Source organism: Magnolia sinica, chromosome 14 (assembly GCF_029962835.1).
Source record: "Magnolia sinica isolate HGM2019 chromosome 14, MsV1, whole genome shotgun sequence".
Taxonomy (NCBI): domain Eukaryota; kingdom Viridiplantae; phylum Streptophyta; class Magnoliopsida; order Magnoliales; family Magnoliaceae; genus Magnolia; species Magnolia sinica.
Window position 1 is genome coordinate 33,157,396 of NC_080586.1, and position 25,643 is coordinate 33,183,038.

Genomic DNA, 25,643 nt, shown 5'->3' on the forward strand with positions numbered 1-25,643 from the left:
ATGATTGGAATGGATTCCATCACCCTACCATGCCCAGGAGACGATGGTGAACAATAGGATTTACCAATTTTACAATCTTAAAATAGAAAAAGAAGATATTCAAAGCTATCATAACATCTATTGTAATTTGAGTCACAACAAATCATAAAAGACTGAAAATATTCCTTAAAATCAAACTAAAAATCAATGAGGTTTAAGAAAAACAAGAATCAAAGCAAGAAGATCATCCTAGCACACTACAAGCTTCACCTCTTAGCCCTAACTAAAAGGTTTAGCTAACCATAGACATGATTGGATCTAAAACCCTAACAGAAAGCATTAAAAATAAATAAAGAAGGAAGAAAAACTCTTGGGTGGCCGCTTCACCCCTTGGCTCTGCTTCTCAAAACCTAATTCATGTTTAAAACTCCTCAAAGAACCCATATTTATAGCCTTTGTCCAACCGTCTTTGAAAATTATCTCAAATTTACGCACTCTGCGCAACGCTTTCGATGTAATCGAACAGCCTTTGATGTCATCGAACGTAACTGGAATTCGGAAGTCGCGCCTTTTCGCATTGCATAACGCCTTTCGCACTTTGTAACTCTTCATGTCATCGAACTACATTCGATGTCATCGAAGGTTGTTCGATCAATCGAGAATGTGTCCAGAGTGTTCCAACGAGTTGCTCCAAAAATTCACAAAAATCATGATGTCATTGAGTAGGTCTTCGATGTCATCAAGAACTGCATCCAATTTTTCCAGCAACCAACATGATTTCCTGTAATTCTTCGATGTCATTAACCCGTGTTCGATGTCATCGATCGGCGGTTGATGACATAGATAGTGAAGTTCAGATTATGTGAATTTTTACACTTTGCACTTTTGACTTCCATCCTTCTCCACTTGGTTTCCTTGAATCTTATGGTCTTAAAATCTTTAATCTTGGTCTTCCAAGATCCATCCTTTGCCTTGGTGATTCTTGAGCATCAAATCCATGCTTTTAATATTCTTTTCAATCCAAACTCTCGGATTCACCTTGCAATACAACATACATAAAATATACCCATTAAGCGTTATTATGTTCATAAAACCAAAAAATAAACATGGGAAAATATGTAATATTTGATGCTCAAACCCCCCCCCCCAAAAAAAAAAATAATAATAAGCATTTTACTAGTCCTAAGCAAAACATGTGTGATATAATCTTTAATTCTCAATGTTCAAACCTCTATCAGAAAACAATATTTTGTGCAAACAAGTATGAATGAGTTTAATCCAAAGAAGCAAAAGTGAAAAGAGATTATAATAGGAAAAGAGAAAGAAAGAAGCAGAAAGGCAGCGATAAACATGATTTATGGCCAAGAGATTATATATGAGAAGAAGGACAGATTAAAAATGAAAGAAAACTGCAGTACAAGTACTGATGGCTCTTTAGAACGAACAAGTAAAGCTGTAGTGATTACATTACGTATAGGAAAAGGAGTGACAAGTCCTCTCCAAAAACAAAAACCTGAAATGATGCGAGAAAGAGCATCCGTGATACATATCAATAATGACAAGATGGAAGAAAAGAACAAAGCTAAAAAAGTAACTTATGATATAGTGAGTCATCTAAAAGGTATACCGGCTTGATTAAGCGTATATGACGCACTACGGCTGTCAGAAGAGTGTCGATACACTCTAATTCAAGCTCTATTTGATAACGATGTTAGAAAAGCATTGCTTGTAGAGATGGAAAACACAAAGCAATGAATACAGAATAGTTGCATGCCTATAATTTCCTTCTCTGATGATGATCTGACTTGCGATAGGGAGCATAATAGGCCATTGATGATTGTAGGTCATATTCGCGGTAAACAGGTTAAGCGAATAATGTTGGATAACATATCTGTGGTGAACCTATTGCCATTAACAGTTTTAAATGAACTTGGATATTGTCGCTCCCATCTATGCCCTAGTGGAATGATGATACAAGGCTTTAACCAAGACAACAACATGTACTGGGCAAGATTACATTAACCTTGGAAATAAAAGAGTTAACGACAAATGTTACTTGTCATGTTATTAATGCGGTGATGACATATAACCTCCTTTTGGGTAGGCCATGGATGCATCAATATGGCATTACACCATCCACCCTATAACAATGTTTCAAATATTACAAAGATAGAATTCAATACAAGGAAATGGCCGATGCAAGACTATATACAGAAGTAGGGTCTTTCTTCGCCAATGCCAGTTATTATGACGGATTTGCAGTAGAAGACAGGAAGAAGAATGATGAGAATAAAATTTCAGGAAATAGTCACTCGGAAACAATAGAGAATGAAATCGTAAAGATAGAGTTGTCTGGGAAAGTGAACACGAAAAGGAAGTTTTATTTCGTGCCAAAACACTTGAGATAACTAGGACAACCTCCATTAACGTTGTTATCGCCTGAGTAGCTAGAAATTCTGCAGTCAAATTATACGGTACCATTGCCATATGCTGAAAGGAATAAGCCGTTCCCGGCTATCCCAAAAAGATTTCATGTCAAATCTAACTTAAAGCATCCCAAGCCCATCGAATTTTATACACCTTCGGAAGTAAAAATGGAAGAAAGAGCCGATAATAAGATAAACTATGAAAGACTAAAATCTGAAGATTTGAAAAGATATAGTCCTGCCAGCAGAAAAATCATGAAGAACATGGGTTTTGACTAGGAAGAACTGACTAGCTTGAACTATGGAAAGGTAATCCAGATTCCAATCAGATTAAATGAGAAGAAACGAAAAAAATTCTGTGGATTCGGGGCAGAATCTTCAGTAAATATGGTCACAGTAGATCCGACAATCAAAGAAGAAACAGATTCTGAGATAATCAAGTATCCTGAAACAGTTTCAAAATAGATAGAAGACGGGGGGTAGCCGACAATCGACAGTTTGCGAAAAATAAATCTGGCACAGAAGAAGAGCCACAGAATATATTCATAAATGCCAATCTTCCCAAACAAGAAGCCGATTAATATATCAAGCTCTTAAGAGGAAAGAAAGATGTGTTTGCTTAGACATATGCAGAAATGTCAGGCCTAGAGCCGTTAGTAGCATTGCATTGACTGAATATTTCCAAAGACAAGAGACCAATCAAGAAAACACAGATGCGATTCCATCCAAACTTAATTCCTCTAATAGAAGAAGAAGTAAATAAGCTGATCAAGGTCAGTTTCATTAGAGAAGTCAAATATCCCAGATGGATATCAAATATAATCCCAATGAAAAAGAAAACTGGACAAATTAGAGTATGTGTCAATTTCAAAGACTTAAATGAGGCCTACCCAAAAGATGACTTTCCATTGCCAATAACAGAGCTACTAATTGACAACATGATGAAATACGCTGTTATGCCCTTCATGGATAGTTATACTGGACATAACCAGATAAGGATGGATCTAGAAGATGAAGAAGCCAGAGCATTCAGGACTTCTTTGAGAATTTATTATTACAAAGTTATGTCGTTCGGCCTCAAGAACGCCGGTGCAACATACTAGAGAGCAATGCAGAACATCTTCCAAGACATGATATATAAGCATGTAGAATATTATGCCGATAATTTGGTAGTCAGATCAAATGATCACGAAGAACATCGTGAATATCTGACTTCAGTCTTCCGTCGGTTTAGAAAGAAACAGTTGAAGAATCCGGCTAAATGTCCTTTTGGCGTCTTGTCAAGAAAATTTCTCAGTTTTGTTATCAGACACAAAGGAATTGAAATCGACCCAGGGAAAGTCAAAGGTATCTAGGATATGCTGCGGTGGACCTTAACTTGTCCCTGCCATGCATACGGTGGCTTCTCTGTTTCCTGACAAAATAGTCATTGGAGGGGGATAGGAGTTCATCGGTACGATAGAGCTTATTGAGAAAGGAGTTTTATTTGACTCTTCTGTACTTCCACAGAATTTAGCTGATTCCAATACAACCTGTAGAGGTGTATTTTGGGGTGATACGGAGACTGATGGACTTTTATAAGTGATTTTCCTTTCTCCTTCCTTGTCCATCAAGTGTTTGCCATAAGCAGAGCCGAAAAATCCTGCGATGTCAGAGAATGAAGGGGATTTTCCCAGGTATAACGCTGGAGGAGCAAGTTCAGGGTTCTTTCTAGCTGCATTCCGTGTTACCGGTCCTCTGATTTTCTGTGGCAATGGACTCATCCTGGCAGTCACGGTGTTTCGGACTCTTGGTCTTCGGCCTGACATGACAATCTAGTCATTACTGTTTTCTTGCGCCAGTGGCGAAGTAGTTATGACTTCGGCCATGGCTTGAGACTTGTCATTTCTAGTTAATGCAGGCTGCTTCCGATGAGTCGGAGATTGACCACGAGCATATTCTACCACAAATCCCGTTGGCATAAAATAAAAGATCATCTTGCTTGCAATGGTTGCCATTAATTGTAGCTTGAACGTATGTATCGTATTGTAATTTTGTTAGAGAACACAAAACGATATCAATTAGTATTTACTTGAAAGTACACTTTATCTTGGGGATGAAAGGGAGGATGTTCCCGTTGAGAGTCATCATTTTGGCGTCTACATGATGCCAAACTATGATGAAATTCTCTAAACTGTTTCTAAGTTAATATTGAGTAAGAGTCGCATTTTTGTTTCAACAAGAAACGAAAAGTATAACAAAGAAAGAATAAAGAGAATAATCATCACATTTTTATATATTCTGAATTCATTTACATCCCTCTTATCCTTTGATTTCAAGATAAAATATTTATGATTAAAGAATACAAGTATTAAATAAGCTCAATATTGATTTCGGTAGCATTTTGGCTTATATCATTCGGGTCTTCATGAGAGAAGAGTTGTGCGGATCTTCTTTCATACATATGCCTTCATTAATATTATAAAGGAATGTTGAAATGTCCTGGAAAAACTCCAAAAGAATAATATATATATGCTGCCCCTTAGGTCATCCGTGCAACTCCTTGCTGAGTTGCGTGGGCTTGTGCAAGTCGACATGAGCTGTGTGGTTCTACCTTGCTCTGTCCCTCTCTTCTTTCTTCAATATCTGTCAGGGGTATCGGTCTTCTGCCAAATCCAATCCCTCAAATGAAGGGAGAGGGAAGTATTTATATGCCTTTCACACATGTCAATCCTCGAATCTTATGCTGTGGGACCCACTTCGCATTCACTGCGCACTACTCTACGTATTCCTCATCTATTAGTTGCGCGGACCCGCGCAACTGTGATGAGTTGCACGGACCCGTGCTACTCCATGTTTCGGCGCAACTTATTATTCCCGTATAACTTGATTGTTCTTATTTCTTTCTTCACTTCTTTTGTTTCTTAATTCATCATTTTTATTTTCTCAATGCTCCAACCGTCTGGTCTGACCAAATCGAACCAGTCGAGTCCACCGAGTTAAGTCATCCCGGGCCTAGCTCTATCGAGCTGGGAGTCACATTACGTATGGTTGCGTGGCATGTAAACATCATGGTAGGTCCAAAGATGGGGTCGATGGTGGCAGTTTCCATCACCACTCTTACCTATGGTGCGGTCCAAATGAGAGGGTGAAATGGATGGATGGAGTCGATGGCCCCACAGATATTGGGGTTAAAGGCAACTCACGTCCTGTCAAACCCGTCCGATGTCCAAAATCCAAAGTGTACAAGGGACTCGGACTGCCTAGTGTAGAACACAGCACGGAGGTTGGTACTGTGTTGACTCAACAAAGTTATGTAGCTTGCCATGATGTATTTGTTATATCTAAACCGTCCATCAATTTTTCCAAATTATTTTAGCGAATTAACTCAAAAATGAGAAAATCTAAAGCTCAGGTGAACCACACCACAGATGTTAGTGAGGATAATGACAGTTACCGTTGAAACCCTCTTAATGACTACTGTAGATGTTTATCCAACCTGTTCCCAAGGTCTCAAAGTCCCAGATGAAGGGAAACCACGGATATCAACTTATCCAAAACTAAAACTTCTGTCATCTGTTGTGGTTCACCTGAGCTTTGAATCAACCTCGGCCAGAACCTAAAATGGTCCGTAAAAATTGATGGACAATATGGATATACCACATGCATCATTTTGGGCCACATAACTTGGCCACGTCAACTCAGCACCGATCTCGTCGGTGCTGTGTTCTACACCACGAAGTCGAGTCCTTGGGTTTATATACATACGGTACGAAGCTTCACCAAACCGTTGGTTGCCTCCAAAACGCCGTAGAAACGCCTCCTCAGCTCTCCATCTGCGTTTCCACCGTCATCGTAGAGCTCCTTCTCTTACATCTCCCCAAACGGGAACGGTAACGGAGATTACGTCAAATCCAACGGACTCCTTACTCGCTCCCGTTTCCCATCAGCTGCTAAAAAAAGGTTTCGATCATTTCATTTTTTCTCGAATTCTTCCGATTTCTTCATAACTGCCGGGCTTAGATTCGGACGCCGATTGCGTAATGAGTAACTCAGCATGCTGTGGTTCCCACCATGATGATGTATGTGTCTTATCCACACCGTCCATCGGTTTTTCCAGCTCATTTTAGGGCATGAGCCCAAAATTGAAGAATATACAAAGCTCAAGTGGATCACACCACGTGAAACAGTGGGAATTGAGGGCCTACCGTTGAAAACTTATCGAGGGCGACAGAAGTTTTGTATCAAGCTGATATTTGTGGTTTCCCTTCATCCAGGTCTGTGTGACCTTATTAACAGCTTCAATGACATAAACATCAATGTGGCCCTAGGAAGGTTATAACGGCGGACGTCATTATTCCTACTATTTTCCTGTGGTGTGGTCCACTTGAGCTTTGGATATGCTTCAATTTTCGGCTCATGCCTTAAAATGAGCTGGAAAAACAGATGGATGTCATCGATAAGATGCACAGAGTTTACTCAGAGTTAGTTACCCAGTGGCCAGTATGCAATCCCTTAGATACAAGTGCATACTCATGCATCCATCTACATGTAGAATTGACTGGCATTCACGAAATCTAGACCGTCCAAACTATGAATTGGTTGTAGTGCAAGGATCTCTCGGATTGTATGATCCTTAAGGTTTGTTCAGTAGTCATCAAATGGGTGGCTGTATAGAAAGTGTCGGCTGGAAAATGCCCATTGATACGGTGTGCATTGCCCAGATGGTGTAGTTGATGAGCTCTGCCCTCTCTACAATGGGACCCACAATTTGGTGGTCTGGATTGAGTGTGTACACATCATCAGTGCGGAAGGCGTGTGATGAGCGTAATCTACCACACTCTGCCAGCATACCATATGGTTCCTCTTAATTTAGTTCTATACTTTCCTTGAAGCAGTAAATGCTGCTCGGATGATTGATGCTGATTTTTGTTAATTTAGCAGTGAATGGCACACTTCAACACGTGGCATATTTTTTTTTCGGGATTTTTAGTGGTAGATTTCAAGTTTCTTCATTGATTGCTGTATTCGGGACATCGGCCGTCCCTTTTTCATAGATGCATGCATTTGTTAATGCATTCAAGGTTGTCCGTAGATACATGCATTTGTTAATGCATTCAACGTTGTCTATAGATACATGCATTTGTTAATGCATTCAAAGATACATATATTTTAGTAGAAATGCATGTCAGTCCAATTGCAATTTGTCAGATGAATGGTAGTCCGCCCCATTGTCGTTTAGAATCTCGGTTTGGGAGCATGGATCGGACAGCTTCTGAAATGGTACATTTTAACAGTGTTAGAGTTTTTATTTCTTTGATTATGTGGGCCCTTGTTCCAAGCTGATCATCTTGAGGGGGAGTGTTGAAAGATAGCAGTGCAATAAGTCGTTGTAACCCCCCCCCCCCCCCCAGAAAAAAAAGATGAAGAAGAAAGAAAGAAAGAAAAGAAAAGAAAAATGAGAGTTTTCTATAGTTTGGGCTAGGGGATGGTTCCATTTTTGCTTTGTTTGGAGATATGGAAGGAGAGGAATGACACTTCTTTATTTTTATTTGTTGGGGTAATGATAATTTTGTTAGAACAATGAAAGATATAAGATGAACGAGAAGACGAATAATCACAATTCTAATGACGATTATTCTCCGAAGCTGAAGTGAGTGGATAGAAAGTAACATTATCAAATGAACATGGAATTTTATGGTGTTTCCCTAATGGGCATCCTTAGGGAGTGGGCTGTGGTGATCAATAGGGATGAGAAATAAGAGAAGTTTGTTTGGAATTTGTTTGCACCCTCCAAAGCTGTGTGTAAGCTTCTTCTTCTTCTTTTTTGGAAGGTAGGCATGTGTAAGCTTAACTTTGATGGCTCGTCTAGCAGCAATAGGGGAAAATGTGGCATGCGTGGATATGATTCTGGCATCATTCACATGTGCATTTCAGCCCTGTGGTTGAGGCGGAGTTTGGGAAACCGAAGGTAAGGCCCTTAGATAACTTGCTCCAGGCCATGTTTGGTAAAGTCCAACTAAAATGAGATGAACTCATTGTGTATCAGAGATCAAGATCTCTGATACATAATTACTGTTAACTAAAATGAGCTTTTTTGGAGAGGTGATGGTGGAAGGACACTCATTGATGGTCATTCCCTTAATTAAAAGACTTAAAATTGGTTTTTGTAGTCAATGAAATCCGGTCCCTTTTTTCCTGGATAAACTTTCCCTTTAAGTGTAATCTGTGAGAATATTTGTATTGGGAATTTTTTCCTCTTTTATCCTTTAATGAAAGTTTGTTATCTTGAAAAATATAAAATATAAAGGATAATATGAAACTGTTCAATTGAAAGGCAGGTTTGAAAATGAAGGTCTAACTAGAATGGGCAGATTTGGTTGTGATTTGAAAGGGTCACATGGGAAAAGCGATTCCTCTATGGGTGATAGGCAGTTAGCCAAATCAGCTTCCTCCGAAATCCATATAACTTAGAAACCAAGCCACGTGTTTCTCACGTGTCAGAGATCCAAGGTGTCAGATAGGATTGTAACTTGATCCAAACACTGACTGACCCAACCCAACGCCGGGTAGGGTTGTCAGAGTCCTTGGGTTGGAAAATTCCAACCTGATTTGAAATCGGGTTGGGTTTGGTTTGAGGAAATTCATGTCAGGTTAGGTTGTGTTGGGAAAATCAGATGTATTTGGGCCAGGTTGGGTCAAGTTGGGTTCGTATTGGGTTGAGTATAGATGAATTCAGGTTGGGAACCTCGGGTTGACCCAACCCAACTTGCCCGAGTCACACCATAGTGTCAGATACGATGTCCTTGCAAAACCAGAACCCACTCAGTCAGATGGTAATGTGGAAAGATATGTTAGCATACAAATATAGTTACTAAAGGTGTAAGATAAAGTAGTATGTGTCTTGATAAATGAAAGCGCGCGAAGTGGTTTTCACATGTTTAATGTGTCTGTATATTACAAATCCATAACAATATCCTCTTCAGTTTTGTATTATTGGATCTCGATAGTGAACTGATACAGGAGGAATCATACACCAGTAGTTATTGGAAGGTGAATACCTTGGTGGAAGTACTACCTAGATAAGTTGCTTGTTGGTACATCTAATTGTTCTTGATGTCCATTTTGTCTTCCACACCTGATGTTTTAAAAACTATTAGTATGCTTTTGGTTCGATAGTATGCAATCCTTCGAGGTTTTTTATTTATTTATTTATAATTTTCTTTTTTCAATGCGTCTACTTTTTCCATTTATCACAAAATTTCTTTTGGTACCTCTAGGTGAAGGTGATCAGCCAGCTATCACAGATGGGCTGTTTTGGTGGGCCCTGCACACTGTAATCGACGGCTTCTTTCTAAGATCTATGGCCTGGATCTAATTGTTAATATAAAATTGAATAAAGAATTCCAATGCTCCAGCAATTTTGATGGAAATGTGCCGGTTTAAGTGATATGCATGTAACAGCTGGAGTTTCTGCAAATCATCTGCTTATTCAACAAGTAGACAAGAAGTAGATTCCAACATGCATGATAGAGGGAAGAGCACAGTTGGATCTTGCATCCGTCAACGACATCATGGACTGTTTCCGTTACTCGATCACGAAGTTTGTCATCTCACCAAGTCTAGATCTGCACCCAGTGAAATGATCCGTAAAGTAACCCCCTCTAAGCACAACAACATGCCTATTTCTACGGTGAAAATGTTGTCAGCAAGAGAAGCTAATTTTTCTGGAAAGGGAAGGTTCTCTTTAGCAGATCGCTGTCATGTTCTCAGCAGATACCTGCCTGTCAATGCTAGATGCCGCATAGACAGGATGGACACCAGAGCATATGTCTCCCAGTTTTCAGCTGATGGGACCCTCTTCTTTGCTGGGTTTCAGGTGGTGCCTTATCTGCTTCATACCAAACTTAAGAAAAGAGACCAAATATCCATTTAAAAGTATTTGTTCATACCTGATGCACCGTAACAGAAATAGTGTCCTGATCCACCAGTCGGAACAGGTTCACCCCATGGTTTATTGATCTAATGGACCCCACCATGGATGGCAGATGCCAACAAAATGCTGCAGACTGGAAGATTCTAGTCTTTAGACCAATTATCCACACTAAGAGAATTACATTACCAGTCCTGAGAAAAGGCTAGGATCTTCTAAACTCAAATTATTATTTTTTGGGTTGCCCTCACTTTGGGCCCATCTGATAAAAGGTCTGCACTATCTAATCATGGGACCCACTTGTACAGAGTCACTGCATCAGGACACTATTCAAGTGATGCTGCGTCCGAAACTGATAATTCCTATTTACATGGAGAGGCTAAATGACTATTCAACACTTTTCTCTCTGTTTTAAATAGGGTAGCCACATCAGAATATACAATGTTGACAATGTGTGGAAAGTTCAGAAGGACATTCTTGCCAAGAGCTTGCGATGGACAATTACCGATACTTCTCTTTCCCCAGACCAGCGCTATCTTGTAAGTTTCTTCCACTTTTTAGATGAATGCCTGTCCTATATGTACCCTTTTTATGGAAAAATGTGAAGTAAATCCAATCATTTGTTAACTTTCTCTGGTGAATTTTGTGCATTTGATTTTCTGTAGTATACAATATAAAGATAGGCACTGTGGTGTCCAGGTGAATACACATGGCATGACCTACACCCGTCAGTTCTGTCTGCTTTCTTCTCTAGCTCTCTTTCCTGCATATTTTCCATGAGCCAATAATGACGGACCCAACTTTTAAGGACCAGATTCTATAAGAGGTATATCACTATCCCTCAGAAACCAAAAACAAAATATAGGATTCAACCATAATTTCTAAGGTAGCTCTATATAAATTGGGGGAGAATGATTAGTGTGTGTGTGTGTGTGTGTGTGTGTGTGTGTGTAAGATGTAATCTAAGTATACTTTCCTCAGTAATACGATTGTTTACTTCCTAATTCCCAAGGCATGAGAGCAAACAAAAAATTCAGAGTGGATGGCACTTTAATTCATCGATAACCCCTCTAATGTAGGGGTGCAGCTTGGGCAGGCTGGGTCAGATTGAGGCTCAACCCAAGCCCGACCCAACCTGAAGAGGATGCAACCCACAAACTGACCTGACCAGAATTCCTATCCAAGGTTCCTAACCTGGTCCCAAACCGACCCATCCTGATGCGACCTAGCCCAAATACATGTGATGATTCCCAACCCAACCTAAATCAACCTGAATTTACTCAACTTGAACCCAACCCGGGTTGATGTTTTCCAACACGAGCCCGGCCTGAGGACCTTGACAACCCATCCCAATTTGACCCAAACTCGGGTTGACCTGAACCCAAGTTGCAGACCCACTCTAACCTCCACCGATCTAGATTCTTTTTAGACTTATTGATTGAGAATGACACTACTTTTCTTTCTTGAAGGAAAAATATGAGTAAATAGATTTTAAACATAATAGAGAGATCCATTCGAGGAAGTTCAAAACTCGAAAAAAAAAATCCGAAAAAGATGTACTTTAAAATCAATTATGTAGTAAAGTAAAACATCTATATATTATAACGCGAGCAAACAGGGGACAATTGTCCCCACAAGTAGTTTCCAACGGAGGATAACTTCTTCTTCTTCTTTTTTGGTTTTTTTTTTTTTTTTGGGGGGGGGAGAAGCAAGCGAGGAATACTCTCTTATTACTTACCCAAGGAAAATACTGAAAAGATACAACAAGCGGGGTGAACTCCTAAGAGAAAAAAGAAAAAAGAAGCAACCCACACCCCAGGCGCAAGGGAGAGAAGGGAAAAAGAAAAGAAAGAAAGAAAAAAGGAAAGCTACATGGGACAAGAGAACTCACAGTTTGGGCCAGGCATCAGAGTAAACTGGCAATCTCGATCTCAGTGATAATGCAGAGAGACGAGCTCATGGGGGGCAGCGACAAGCTTGTAAATAAACGTACGAAAGTGCCCCGAAGTAATACCGACGCGGCTAGTGGATGCAATGATAAAGGAGTGCACTCCTCTAGCGAAAAGACGCATCTCCCATGAGGATGAGTGAGGATCCATGATGGCGGTAAGGCTCTGACTATTATGCACGAGGACGCTATCACCTACAATATTAGGAAAGTTAAATTTAGATATGCCTTGAAATAGAGTTTGGAGGCATTTAAATTGGGTCCCTTGCATGCCCATATCTTGATAATCCCCCAAATTGGGCGAGCAGAGGGGGGACAACAAAGGAAACAACTTTAGTGCTAGAGATCTCAGCGCAGGCAAGAGTCCAACACAGGTTTACTCTAACTCGGACATTAGATTGACAAATAGGCAGCTGAACCATGGAGTAAGCTGCAGGGAGATCCCAAGCTATCGAAACTGCACTAGGAGCCTTGGTAGCAACATAAGGCCCAAAGAGGAAGACAATGTTTCTAAAAGTGGTTTCCTTTGGCGTATATTTGTTATTAAAGATACGATTGTTTCTCTCTCTCTAAATATGCCATGCAAGGGCAAGGAAAGAAAGCCTACAAAGAGAAACAGAGATTTGATCATTAGCATTTTCCACAACACAAATAATGGATTGGAGAATAGTTAGCTGAGGAACAATAGAGATAGCAAGCTTAGAGTGCAGATTATTCCAAATCCAACAGATGAACCTGCAAGAGAAAAATAGGTGATTAATGGACTCTGCACTTTGCTGACGCAAAACACATGCAATATAATCAATAATATTTCGTTTTTAGCCTCCCAAGAAATACCATCCAAGCCGTAATGGAGTGTCTGGGGATAAAGCCACTGAACCACAAGAATTCACTCCAAGGCTAGGTTGATTGGGTCATTCTACAGGCCCTTATAACAGAGGTAAAAGTAAGAGCACCGTTCTGGGAAAGAGTCCAGATGATCTCATCATCAACAGGAACAATGTGGCACAATATAACTTCTAGGAAGAGCTGGGTAAGAGTAGGAGACGAATGATAAGGGAATTGTCATTTAGTGTCCTGGATTAAGATACTAACGAAAACGTTAGTTCCTAATCCAAACTCTTGAATGGGCTGAGAACCAAGGCAATCAAAGAGAGAAGCTTCTCCTAGCTAGGGATCATACCAAAGATCAGTAGATTGCCCATTGCTCACAAGGAATCTGGTGTGGCATTTAGCAATATCTCAGACGCTAAGGATAGTACGCCAGGTCCATGATGCATTAGAGGCTATTTGAATGGTCCAAATTGATTTAGAGCCAATATGTTTTTCATGGACCCATTTCACCCAAAGGTTGTCATCTTTGCAAATAATTTTCTAGAATTGCTTGAGGAGACCGGCTTTGGTAGTAATGTCAAGTGGGACAATGCCTAAACCTCCCTCATCTTGAGTCTTGCAGATCTTATCCTAGTTGATGGAATGAAAAGCGGAGTATCCCTAAAGGAAGTTCTTGATGTGCCTTTCAATGATGGTGAAACAAGTTTTAGGGAGCATGAAGGCATGGGACCAAAATATATGCATATTTGAAAGGGTAGATTTATTTAACTCCAACCTTCATGGAAAAGAAAGGAGAGAGGCTTTCCATCCACCAAACTTCCTATTAAGACTGTCAATCAGCGGTTAATAATCCGAGATAAGGAGCTTGGAGGAGAAAAGAGGAACTCCCGGGTATCTAAAAGGGAGGTTTTTTTCACTCATGGCAAGGATACTTATAATTTCATCTTTGTAAGGATATGAGGCAGATATAATTAAAGCACTCTTATGATGGTTAACTTGAAGACTCGAGTTATCTACGAAGTTTTGGAGGAAGTTTCTTAGATTATAGGCAGAATGCAGGTCAACACTAGAGGAAATCATTAAGTCATCAACAAAGAGGAGATGGGAAACAAATAAACACCCAGCTCTGAAGGGGGTTACAATTAACCCATTTTCATAGCATTTTCCAAGAAGGGTTGAGAACATCTCCAAAACAATCGTGAAAAGGAAGGGAGAAAGAGGATTCCCTTGCCTGAGGCCTCTATTATTTTGAAAAAAAAGCTACAAGCTTCCCCATTAATAATAATCGAGAAAGAGGGGGTGGAGATAAAATCCAATTAATTCAAGTATCAGGAAAATTAAGGACATGGAGGGCCTCAATAAGGAAATCCCATCTGATGAAGTCAAAAGCCTTCTTAAGATCAATTTTAGCATGCATCCTGGGCGGATCTCTATTAAGATGAATTCCACAAATGAGATCATGGCAAAGAAAAATATTGTTAGAGATATTGCGCTCAGGGATGAAAGTCGATTAAGTGTGGTTGATAATGGAAGGCATAATCACTTTCATTCTATTAGCGATGATTTTAGATATGATTTTGTACATTTCATTTGTCAAAGAGATTGACCGAAAGTCATTAGGAGTTTTAGTGCTATCCGATTTAAGGATCAAAGTAATAAGAGTGTTGTTGAGCTGCTTAAGCATTCTAGTAGAATTAAAGAAACTGATCACCGCATTCCAAATATCTTTCCTAATAATTGACCAGCAGACCTTAAAAAATAGGCATTAAAACCATCAGGTGTAGGAGCCTTGTTTGGGCATGCCATCTTGATGGCAACCTCAATCTCAGGAATAGTAATAGGCTTAACGAGCTGGTTCCCCTAATCTTGGGACAACTTGGAGATATTGTTGATACATCCCAAGTCGACTTGTGGCTAATCCCTTTTATTGGAATTAAGAGAACATTTGAAATGGTCGATGATTATAGCCTTTATGTCATCTTGATTTTCTGTGTAAGCCCCATCCTTGTCTTTAATTTTCTATATCCTTGAGGAGGTTTGCTTGCTCTTTATGGAAGCATAGAAAAATTTAGAATTGGTATGATTGAGATTCATCTTAATTTCCCTAGCCTTTTGCCTAAGCACAGAGAGCTCCATAGATTGAAGATGATTAAGTCTCTCTCTTGCAATATGCTCCGCTTCCACATTGGTGGTAGAGGGGTCAGCTCGAATGAGACTTTGGATGGCTAGAAGATCATCCTTAGCTTTAATGAGGTGCTTGCTTAATTTAGGCTTGCTAGCAATCCTACTTCTCAAGGCTATTTTGAGCTTCTTGAGTTTAGTTGCAACCACGAACATCGGAGTACCCACAACATGGGCGTCCCATGTTTTTGCAACTGCATTGAAAAAACCCTCCATCTTACACCAATGGTTGAAGAAGTGGAGAGGGGAATTGCAATTGGCAGTGGGGAGTTTAAGATCTAAGAGCTAAAGGCATGGTCAGAGAGGCCAGGAGAAATAAGAAGCCTTATAGGACCCAAAGGACGTAATGAAGGTCGGATTAGCAAAAAGCTTGTCCAATTTGCATTCCATCCTTTAAGGAGTTGCACTTCTATTAGATCAAGAAAAGATATTACCCGATAGCGTAAGGTCCTCAAGACCAGTAGTAGCGATGCAATTATTAAAGTCTTCAATGTGCTTGAGATTAGGGTCCGTGCCCCCCTTCTCTTTTCATGAATGAATTTGATGCAATTGAAATATCCTGCGAGGATCCAAGGCCCAATCACCCCAGGGGCAAGCTGGGAAATGTCGTTCCATAGGTGTTCTCTTTGACCTTGGTAATTGGCAGAGTAGATCCTATAAAGCAAAGCATGATAGGCATGGTTTTGGATGTTATCTGACAATGGATAAGCTGATCCATCTTATGGGAAATAGTTGCTTGAACAGTGTTACTCCAAGCAAGGAGGATTCTATAGTTAGAGCTGAAATCAACATTAGATTCATAAGACCAATTGTGAGGGAGAAAAGATTGACAAGCAACATAGAGATTGTTTTTCCTAATACGAGTTTCCATGATACATATCATAGAGAGATTGAGGTTGTGAATCATATCTCTAATTTCGTTTTGCTTTGCAGGCTGATTGAGGCCTCTAACATTCCAAGTAAGTATCCTCATTTAAGATCATTGCTTCTTTTTTCTTTCTTTTGTTTGTTAGCATGTTAGTACACACACCCCACTTGGGAATCGATACCATTTAAGGGCATTGTTAGGTTGCAAGGACATGGAGGTTCCCCTAGCGGCCATAGCCACGTGGTTTGTAATGTTGGCTAAGTGTGCCTCATCAAAGTCCCATGTTCCCATCAAGGTCAGATAGAACACTAAAATTGTTAGTATGATTGAGGAGGGAAAATGGGCTAAAGGATCGTGTTCGTGGTCGGCCATGGGAAGAACTCATGCCTCTACATATTTCAACCGAGTTTAAGGCAGTAGGCAATGGGGGGTCCTCACTCGGATAACTATGGGTTTCCACATTGTCTTTGTTTTGGTTTTTCAAGGCAGTTAATGGGTTTAAGGGATACAGAATTCCCAAAGGATGAGGAGGCCCGTAGAGAGGATAAGGAATTCCCCAAAGATGAGGAGGCCCCAAGGGCGTATGGGGCTCCCAACAATGATGGGTTCCCAAGGTAAGACGATGTTCCCAAAGATGTAGAGATTCCAATAGAGGAGGTAGCTCCCAAGTTGGAGAAGGTTTAGTAGGGGGAGCTACCACCTTAGCATTATGAGTTTTTGGGCAAGCCTTTTTCTAAATGGTAAAAAGTTTCACATTCCTTGCATGCCAACAACTTCCACATGTATTCAACTGGCTGCTCAATAATTTTTCCTTTACATTTGATTTTGATAGAATCTGGAAGAATGGAGAGGACCCCAATCTCTACACATACCTGAGCAAATGAACGTGTACCCGAGGCCGTGGGCTTTTCCATGAATAAGGGGGTACCTATGGTGCTAGCAATTTTGCTTAGAATTCTTTATGTTCTATAAATGAAGTTGAGATTAGGAAGTTTTATCCACAACGGGATTGTATCTAGGGCTTCCTTTGGAGAGAGATTGTGGAAGGCCACCTTCCTAGCATCAAAGGGTGTCCACTAACAAACCAAGGGCCCCTTTCAAGGATTAATTGGCTGTCATCGAAATCTTAGAATTTGAACATATAAAGACCATTTTCTAGAGTTGTGATTTCAAGCCCATTTTTTATTTTCGAAGTGTGTTCAAGGGCTGATTTCACAACGGGAAAATAAGGCCTCTTACCAATAAAATAGCCTAGAAATGTGTTTTTCCACGATTTCTATTCGTCTGGGGCTTCTTCATCCTTCACTGGAATACTAAAATGCTCAATAGGGTCCGGGGTGATGAATTCGAGGTTTAACGATGGGTTTGGATCAGATTTGAAAAGATTGGGCCATCCCCTTATAGTTCCTCTTGTTTGAGGTTGAGTGGTGGGAGTGCTTTGCTGGGCAGGATTCGTCCTTCTTGGCTGGGATGGGTCCATAAGATTGGTCGGAGCAGCTGCCCGGTTACGAATCCCAGTTGGAATGGTAGGCAAGAGCAGACCAAGGTGTCTACGAAGCCCATCTAAAGCAGCGGATTGTAGATTTTGCATTTCCTGCTGGACAAATTGGGGTCTAGAGACACCAAGTTCAGGCACCCTTTGAAGCAAACCATCATGACCCATAGGTGAAATAGGTCGTGATCCAAGCTAGGATGGTCCAGTTGCTGGGCTAAGAAGCCTGTCAAGGTCTTACTGAGAGTGACTGTGACCACCAATCACAGCTCCACCTTGAGCCAATGATCCAACAACCATCAGTTTAGATCTAGATTTTAAGGTGGGGTCTGTGATCAGTGGCCTAGAGCTGTAGACAGATGGACGAGCAGCGATCAGCGGCCCAAGATTTTGGCCGAATGGGTGGGGATCATTGATCAACGGCCCAGGATGTCCGATTAGATTAGGGGCAGTTAACGGCCCAAGGGGATAAATAGCCCCCTGATCAGACGACCCAACACCGGCATGCCCAACTGATGCAAGACATGAAAATTAGATATGATGTGCAAGATTTCAGGCTTTAGATCATAATAATTTAGAAACAATCACAATAATTCCACATCCTACATAAAGTCAAGCATTCAACAAGGGGAATCTACAAGGGTCCAAGCCTACACATGTTAGGGCTGAATCAATTAAAATTTATAGACCAAACAATGCTCAAAGGATAGTAGATTTATCTACACATGCAGAGGATTATTTCTCAATCCAAGGGATTCTCACGTTTTAATTCGGGAAAACCTAGTGTTTCAAAAGTGGAATAAAACTTGGAGATTTGAAATGATCTAGGGTTAGGGTTATGGAAACAAGGCAAAAGAAGATTGAAATAGAGATGAGAGGGAACCTGTGATCAGCCCGCACGTGTGGACAACAAACTGGCCTGACGCAAGTGCCTGGATTGCGGCCCGCATGTGTGTGGGGCCCACGAATCTGGAATCGGCCAGCTAGGGCCTGGTCGGCCAGGGATGGGCCACCTTCCCTCCAAATTTCAGGCCAAACGGATGATCGGTTTGAACACGGTGCTCTGTCGAAGTTTCAACCCTCCTGCAGGGCCAGATTCTGAAAATCTGCTATAGGAGAAAGGTTAGCTACGAACATGGTGGATTTGATGAGGGGATGGCTGTAAGAGATGAGGAATATGGAGGGTAGGAGATGGGGGCGATTTGGGATGGGTGTGGCTTCGCACCACGGTAGTTAGCCCTTCGAAAAAGGGAGGGTTTCACACCCAATTAGGTTTCGACAACTCAAAAAATTAGAGAAGCAAAAAAATGCAGAATTTTATTAATCATCTTCAATGAAAAAAAATCCTACAAAGGGTTGCCTATTTATAAGAAAAACCTATACCCCAAAAGTCGCGCCATGTGCGTATCCTATGACTTAGAGACGAAGTAATCACAAATAACAACTAATCAAAGCAATCTAAACTATCCATGACGTTCCTAACAACAATAATAACTAAAACTCAAAGTACTAGATCATCTCAAATAGTGGGCCACGATAATGAGATCCAATGGTGGGATTCGCATGACGATCGGGTCCACTCCAAGGAACCAAAACACAGTCCTTTAGCTAGTAAACCCTCCCTGGACGTCGTCATCGATCCAGATCGATGGTGGGGCCCTCCTTGTGCTCATGCGTAAGGGGGGCGTGCGTGTGCGCGAGATGTCCCCATCACCAGCAGTTGGAGACCGTTCCAAATCTAGCCCAGCAACTGCCCAGAAATTGAAAGTAAATGACTCGTGGGAGAGACCTTGTTTCCAGCAACAGTCAAAAATTCAACCGTTGCTGCAACAGGGGTACGTGTTCAGGGAGCTGACAGGACTCCATCTGCTACAATAGCTAGTTTCTGGACAGGGCCTTTCCGATCGATCTCGCGCCAGCGAGGGAGACTCTTCCAATGGACATTGCTCTGGAGCGATTGAATTTGCGCCGCAAGGAAGCGCCAGAAAAGCTTTTGCGTCTACAGCTGAGGGCAGAGAAGGACATGCCTCTGATTGTGCGTTCGGTGGCCTTCCCCTGGCAGAGTGCCTGGTGGTTGGAGGAGCTGTCAGAAAATTTACCAGTATCCAGCGAGTTTGCCTACTGTTGTTTACATCAGTGGCAACAATTGAGGAGGGTGTGGCAGCCGAAGCAGGTTGGTGGCTGCCATTTTTCTCTGGCAGCTATGGAAACAACAGTTTCTTCCTCAGACGATCGGGAGTGCTGCTGGGAGTTGTCATTTGCAGACAGGGACTCAAACTCATCTTCTTCATAGATCGCATATATGCCCGCATTTAGTTTAGCTCTAGCCGCTCGCATCAAATCCGCAGGGACATCTCAAGGGAGGTAGTTCGCTTTCTGCTTGACAATAGCATCACAAAGAAGGCGAAGCTTTCCCTGCTGGTTCGAGCTGTTGAACAGCTCAGTGTTGAAGACAAAATCATCATCAATACATCCATCTATCGGTTGTTGTTGCTGATCATCCAACCACATAGAAGCTCTAGCTGCACCCATGATCGATTTTGGAATGAAAGATGCATCAGAGCTGTTCTGCAGTGCCAAGACGGCATAGTGGACCTTCTTGTCATCATTTGTGCAGTAGCAATACGAGCTATCTTCTGGCGAACGAACAGCCATGGAAGGGGTTGCCATGGAGTCATTTGGTATAGGGAGGTGAAAGCAGGGGGAAGAAAGAAATGGAGAGAGTAAGAAAGAAATGGAGGATAATTTTGCCCCAACATGAGAGTTGAATCAGCCTTATTTTTCGAATCAAGGCCAAACAAGGTGTGGTTCACCTAATGGATGGCATGGATTTACACATGTTGTCTACCCCACATTAGTGAAAGAAACCCCGGTAGGTACCTAAGGGACCCAAGTGTTTTCCGGCTTTCCTTCTTCCCGATCTCTCTCTTCCTTACTCTCTCCACATGCGTTGCATGTGCCATTCATCCTCATACATGTAATCAGACAAGAAATACATCAGAATAACATCACAAAAGAACATAACATCTAAATACCATATCACGTTAAAAGATGAGAAGAATAAAAAAGAATTCTTAAAGTGGAAAAGAAAGAAGATAGGACATATAATCTAGATTAGATGTTGGATTTGGATTGTGGGCTGGAGATCTCCTTAGCCATATATTTATTTCATTAAGCAAACTAGATAGACGCTTGTGCAAAATATCGCAATAAGTGTGTCTGAGCATTTAGTTGTCTGCGCATTTGACAGTTTTTAAAATATTGTCATGTGGAAACTGTAGGAAGTACTGCAGTATTGGCAGTAAGCAAACACACCTTTCCTCTAAAACTACTTATTCTAGCATCCTCAAATGCAATCTCTTTATATAACCAAGTGTCACAGAAATGGTTTGAGGTACCTTTGAAAACCTATCTACCATAATCATGGAGAAGGGAAGTATGAGCTACATGGTATTCGGTAATGGATGCTGTAATGGACGGCCATATGACCATTATGATACATGTCGTAACTGCCCCTATAATGGGCTTCACATCCCTGTAATGGTAAATATATATATATATATGTGTGTGTGTGTGTGTGTGTGTGTGTGTGTGTGTGTGTAATAATAAATAAATAAATAAAATTAAGGGAAAAAAAATATCGGCTCTATAGCAGCCTGCTATGGCTTCATATCGGCCCATTACGGGCCAATAATGGCCATTACAACCATTATAGGCCTATCACGGGCAATTTTTTCAGATAAGGCATTCCAACCCCATATGACTTCCACAGTTATCGTTACGTAATGACCATTACAGTTTTTACATAACCATTTTTTAATACCTTCATGAGCTTGGCTTTTGTGCGTCACCAACACCACCGTCATAGCATTGTCCCAGCTATTTGAAACAGGATTCTCATGTTTGATTGACCAAATTTGGTGAGCAACTTCCCATCCAACATCAAACCTCCTTTACCCAGAGCTGGGACCAGCAGGCACACTGTGCTTGCGCATCCACGCAATGACAGCCAACAAAAGTTCAATGATCTTCATGATAAGTTCTTCTCTCTGGTTGGCTATCCTGCCTGCGTAGCTTATCTTGTGGGACATTCCACATTCCATTGTACTTGGAATACTTACTTTCAATTCTTTATCTTATTCTTCAAAGCCGTTGTGTGCTAGCACGTGCATTTGTCAGCTGGCTGAAAAGCCGTTGCTTGCTGGGTCCTAGTCTTTATCCATAGTAAGTTGTGCTCGTGTTTTTTGGTTGTCTTACTTTGTGTCCTGAGTTAGGTACTTTCTCTTTTACTATTTGAATAATCTTTCCACTATTTTTATTGTTTCTGCTGTATTTGCTTGCTATTGGTCTAGACAAATGGGCTTTCAGTCGACTGCTATTAATGAAACCGTTCTTCTTCTTCTTCTTCTTCTTCTCTCTCTCTCTCTCTCTCTCTCTCTCTCTCTCTTTGTTAATTGCAGGTTTATGCCAGCATGTCACCTGTTGTCCATATTGTTAATGTGGGAAGTGCTGTAGCAGAGTCACATGCAAATATCACTGTATGGATGCTGCTCATCTTATTCAAATTTCAAACTTAATAGTCACTATGCATATATTCACATTCCTCCACCTTTCTTCAGGTCTCTAAATCAGAAGAATCTAGTGCTATACGATGTTAGTGTCTCACTACATTTCAAACATATGTTAAAATGATAGAGTTTTCTACAAATTTGCTTGTTGGTTGTCTCTGTTGTGGAGAGAGAGGATCCTTTGGACCTTTTTTCCCCCCTGCTGCTCTTTTACAAGGTTTTAGCTGTTGACATCCTTGTCTATAGTATGTGCAACCCCTGCCTTTGATCTCAATAAGACATCTTCACATTTTGAATGCGTAATATTTGCTGATTTTGATACCTTGGGATAGAAATACACTCTCGTGCTAAAAAATATGCCTTAGCTTGGAAAAGAAGAAGAAGACAGAATTAAGTTGCAAAGTGTATTAGCTTTGCATTTTTCACGTCGAGATGAGTAGTTTTGTGTTCTAACATGTGGATATGGGTCCAACGGATGCAAATGATGATGATGGAAATTGATGCAGGACATGAAATTTTAAACATGATATGCGACATTCCAGGCTTTAGATCATACTAGTTCAAAACAATCACACAAAATTCCACATCCCACATAAAGTCAAGCACTCAATCAAGGGGAATCTATGCGGGTCCAGGCCTACACATGCTAGGGCTGGATCAATTAAAGTTATAGACCAAACAATACTCAAAGGAGTGTAAATTCATCCACACATGCACAGAAATATTTTCCCAATCCAAGGAATTCACAGGTTTCAATTCGGGGAACCCTAGAGTTGAAGAAAAGGCATAAAAATTGGGGATTTAGGACAATCTAAGGTTAGGGTTAGGGAAATCAGGGAAGAGGGGTGAAAGAGAGGAGAGAGTGAACCTGAAGCCTGCCCGTGCGTGTGGACAGCAGGCCACACCTGATGCACGTGCGCTGAGGGTTGCCCGCACATGCATGGGGCCCACGAACTCAAAGTATGTGGTGCTCCGCAGAAGTTTCAACCCCCCTGCATGGCTAGATTCCAGAAATCTGCTGTAGAGAAGGAATGACTGCAAAATATCGATGGATTTGCCGGTGGAATGATTGCAGGATAAGAGGAATATGGATGGTAGAAGGTGGGGGCAAATCAGGATGGGTATGGCTTCGCACCACGGTAGTAGCCCTTCGGAGAAGGGAGGGTTTCGCTCCCAATTAGGTTTTCATAACTCAGAGAGGAGCAGAAAAACGCAGAAATTTTATTCAATCTCAATGAGAAAAAAGACTACAAGGGGTGCCTATTTATAATAAAAATCCTATACCCTAAAACTCGCGCCATGTGCACAACCTATTACTTAGAAACGAAATAACCACAAATAACAACTAATCAAAGTAGTCTAAACCATCCATGATGTTCCTAATAACAAAAATAACCAAAACTCAAAGTACTAGCTCGTTTCGAATAGTGGGTCATGATCATGAGAACCTATGGTGGGATTCACATAACGATTGGGTCCACTTCAAGTAACCAAAACGCAGTCCACTAGCTAGTAAGCCCTCCCTGGACGTCGTCATCAATCCAGATCGATGGTGGGGCCCTCTTCCTCCTTGCATACATGCATAGGAGGCGTACGTGTGCGCGTGATGTCTCCATCAACTCTCCTCGGCTGCAAAGATTTCGCCACTAGCAAAACAAACTCCTAAACCGCTCCAAGATGTCAGGATCAAGTCTCTAAAGCTCTTCCTCAGTGAACCACGTACTATCTGAAGCTGGGCGTGACTTCCATTTAACTAGGTACTTCTGAAACCCGCCATCCGACATGGATATTATTTGATGGTCCAAAATATCCCTTATCTCCTCTCTGGGTATGGGAAGGTTAGGTATGACCGGTAGAGGCTAGGAAGATTGCTCAGAACGGGTAGGTATGGGAGGTAGAGGCTGGAAAAATATGTCGGGATGGGTAGGTATGGGAGGTAGAGGCTGGGAAGATGGGTCAGAAAGGGTAGTTATGGGAGGTAGAGGCTGGGAAGATGGGTCGGGAAAGGGCCATAGATCAAGGGAAAAGTCTGGGGAATCAGGATGATTTGGTGCAAGGCTGGACAATGTATCAGTGGTCCCCTGAAATGCAACTAGATCCTCCACATTGAATGTAGAACTAATTCCCATGGAAGGTAGAAGATCTACACATACACATTGAGCCCGTTTCGTTTTATAATTTTGAATGGTCCAGCGCTACTCATGTGTAATTTACGAACGGCTTCCTAAGGGTACCGCTCGAACCTAATGCGGACCATCGCAGAGTCCCTTACATTGAATTCCTTGAAACGTTTATGTTGGTCTGCAGAAAGTGTGTAATGTTCATTATTAGTCGTGATTTTCTGCATGATTTCTTGATACAATGAATGAATGTGATGCGCAAATGACTCTGCAGACTCTGATGGCCTATGAGATAGTGACATAGGGACAAGATCGATAAGATTCCTATGAACAACATCACACCAAAGTGTCGCTTTATATGACCCAAACTAAATAGGAACAAAACAACGGTGCTAATCATCGGTATTATTTGCTTGTGTAAAGGCGTGACGCACAACTGCAAGGATCGCAGACTCTTGCGCTCCCTCTTCCTCATCACTAGGGGCTTCTACTGGTTCAAATTCGTCCTCCTCATCGTCACTTTCTGGGTGCACTACTTCTACTTGCCCATCAATAAGGAGCACCTTAGTGCCCTCTCTCGTACCGCACTGATGGGCAAAGTGACCAAACCCTTGACACTTTAAACACCTAATTGCTCCACTCTTATGCGAGCTAGACCCGATAACCTCTTTACCCTCATCCTCCTTGGGTCCAGATTGAACACTACTAGAAGGCTTATATTGATATCCAATGCTAGGCTTAGCCCCAGAAGGGTTGGCCTTAGTGCCAAAATCGCGAAGCTCAAACCGCCTTTCCACAGGTGTTTTGAGGGATTGCTCGACCTCCAACACTAATTGATACATCTGTTCAAGAATGTCTGTCCCTGGCGATCAACTCTCTCCTAATGACAGAACGGAGGCCCGTCTTAAATCGAGTAAAGGTGAGTACGGGGTCCTCATCAACTTCATAACAGGTCAAGTACTCTTTGAATTTCTCAATGTATTCAGCAACAATCATGGAACCCTATCGAAGAGACTGCCATTCCTCCACCAACGTGGAGGTAATTCTAAAGAGAGAAGCCGACGTTGAAGCTCTCCTCTCCGAACTTTAGCATATAGTTTGGATTCTGAAGCTATCCCAATGTCTAAAGAGGTCATGATCAGGTGCATTACAATCATTCAGGAACTTTCAGAGTTGAATGGATCGCAGAAGGGGACCAAAATACTAAGTTCTTTCATAATATGGCCAACATGCATTCTAGGTCTAAGGCCATCCTTAGTATATTCGACAAAGGCAACAGAATTGATGATCGAAAGAAGATTGAAGATCTTGCTAT

General features: G+C 41.4%; 1 protein-coding gene across 5 annotated transcripts in view; it reads left to right on the forward strand.

The window, feature by feature from the left end:
• The first annotated feature begins 6,139 nt into the window (after positions 1-6,139).
• Positions 6,140-25,643, forward strand: part of LOC131225115 (LEC14B homolog) — a 39,768-nt gene continuing 20,264 nt past the window's right edge. The window contains exons 1-5 of one of the 5 annotated variants that reach the window (XM_058220545.1): positions 6,140-6,347; positions 9,665-9,720; positions 9,849-10,263; positions 10,737-10,856; positions 22,101-22,178. In XM_058220545.1, coding sequence (XP_058076528.1) covers positions 9,692-9,720; positions 9,849-10,263; positions 10,737-10,856; positions 22,101-22,178 — 642 coding nt within the window. In that variant the 5' untranslated portion in view covers positions 6,140-6,347; positions 9,665-9,691. Of the gene's footprint in view, positions 6,348-9,664; positions 10,264-10,736; positions 10,857-22,100; positions 22,179-25,643 lie in introns of all 5 variants that reach the window. The other 4 variants (XM_058220544.1, XM_058220546.1, XM_058220547.1 and 1 more) reach the window with 4 other exon arrangements.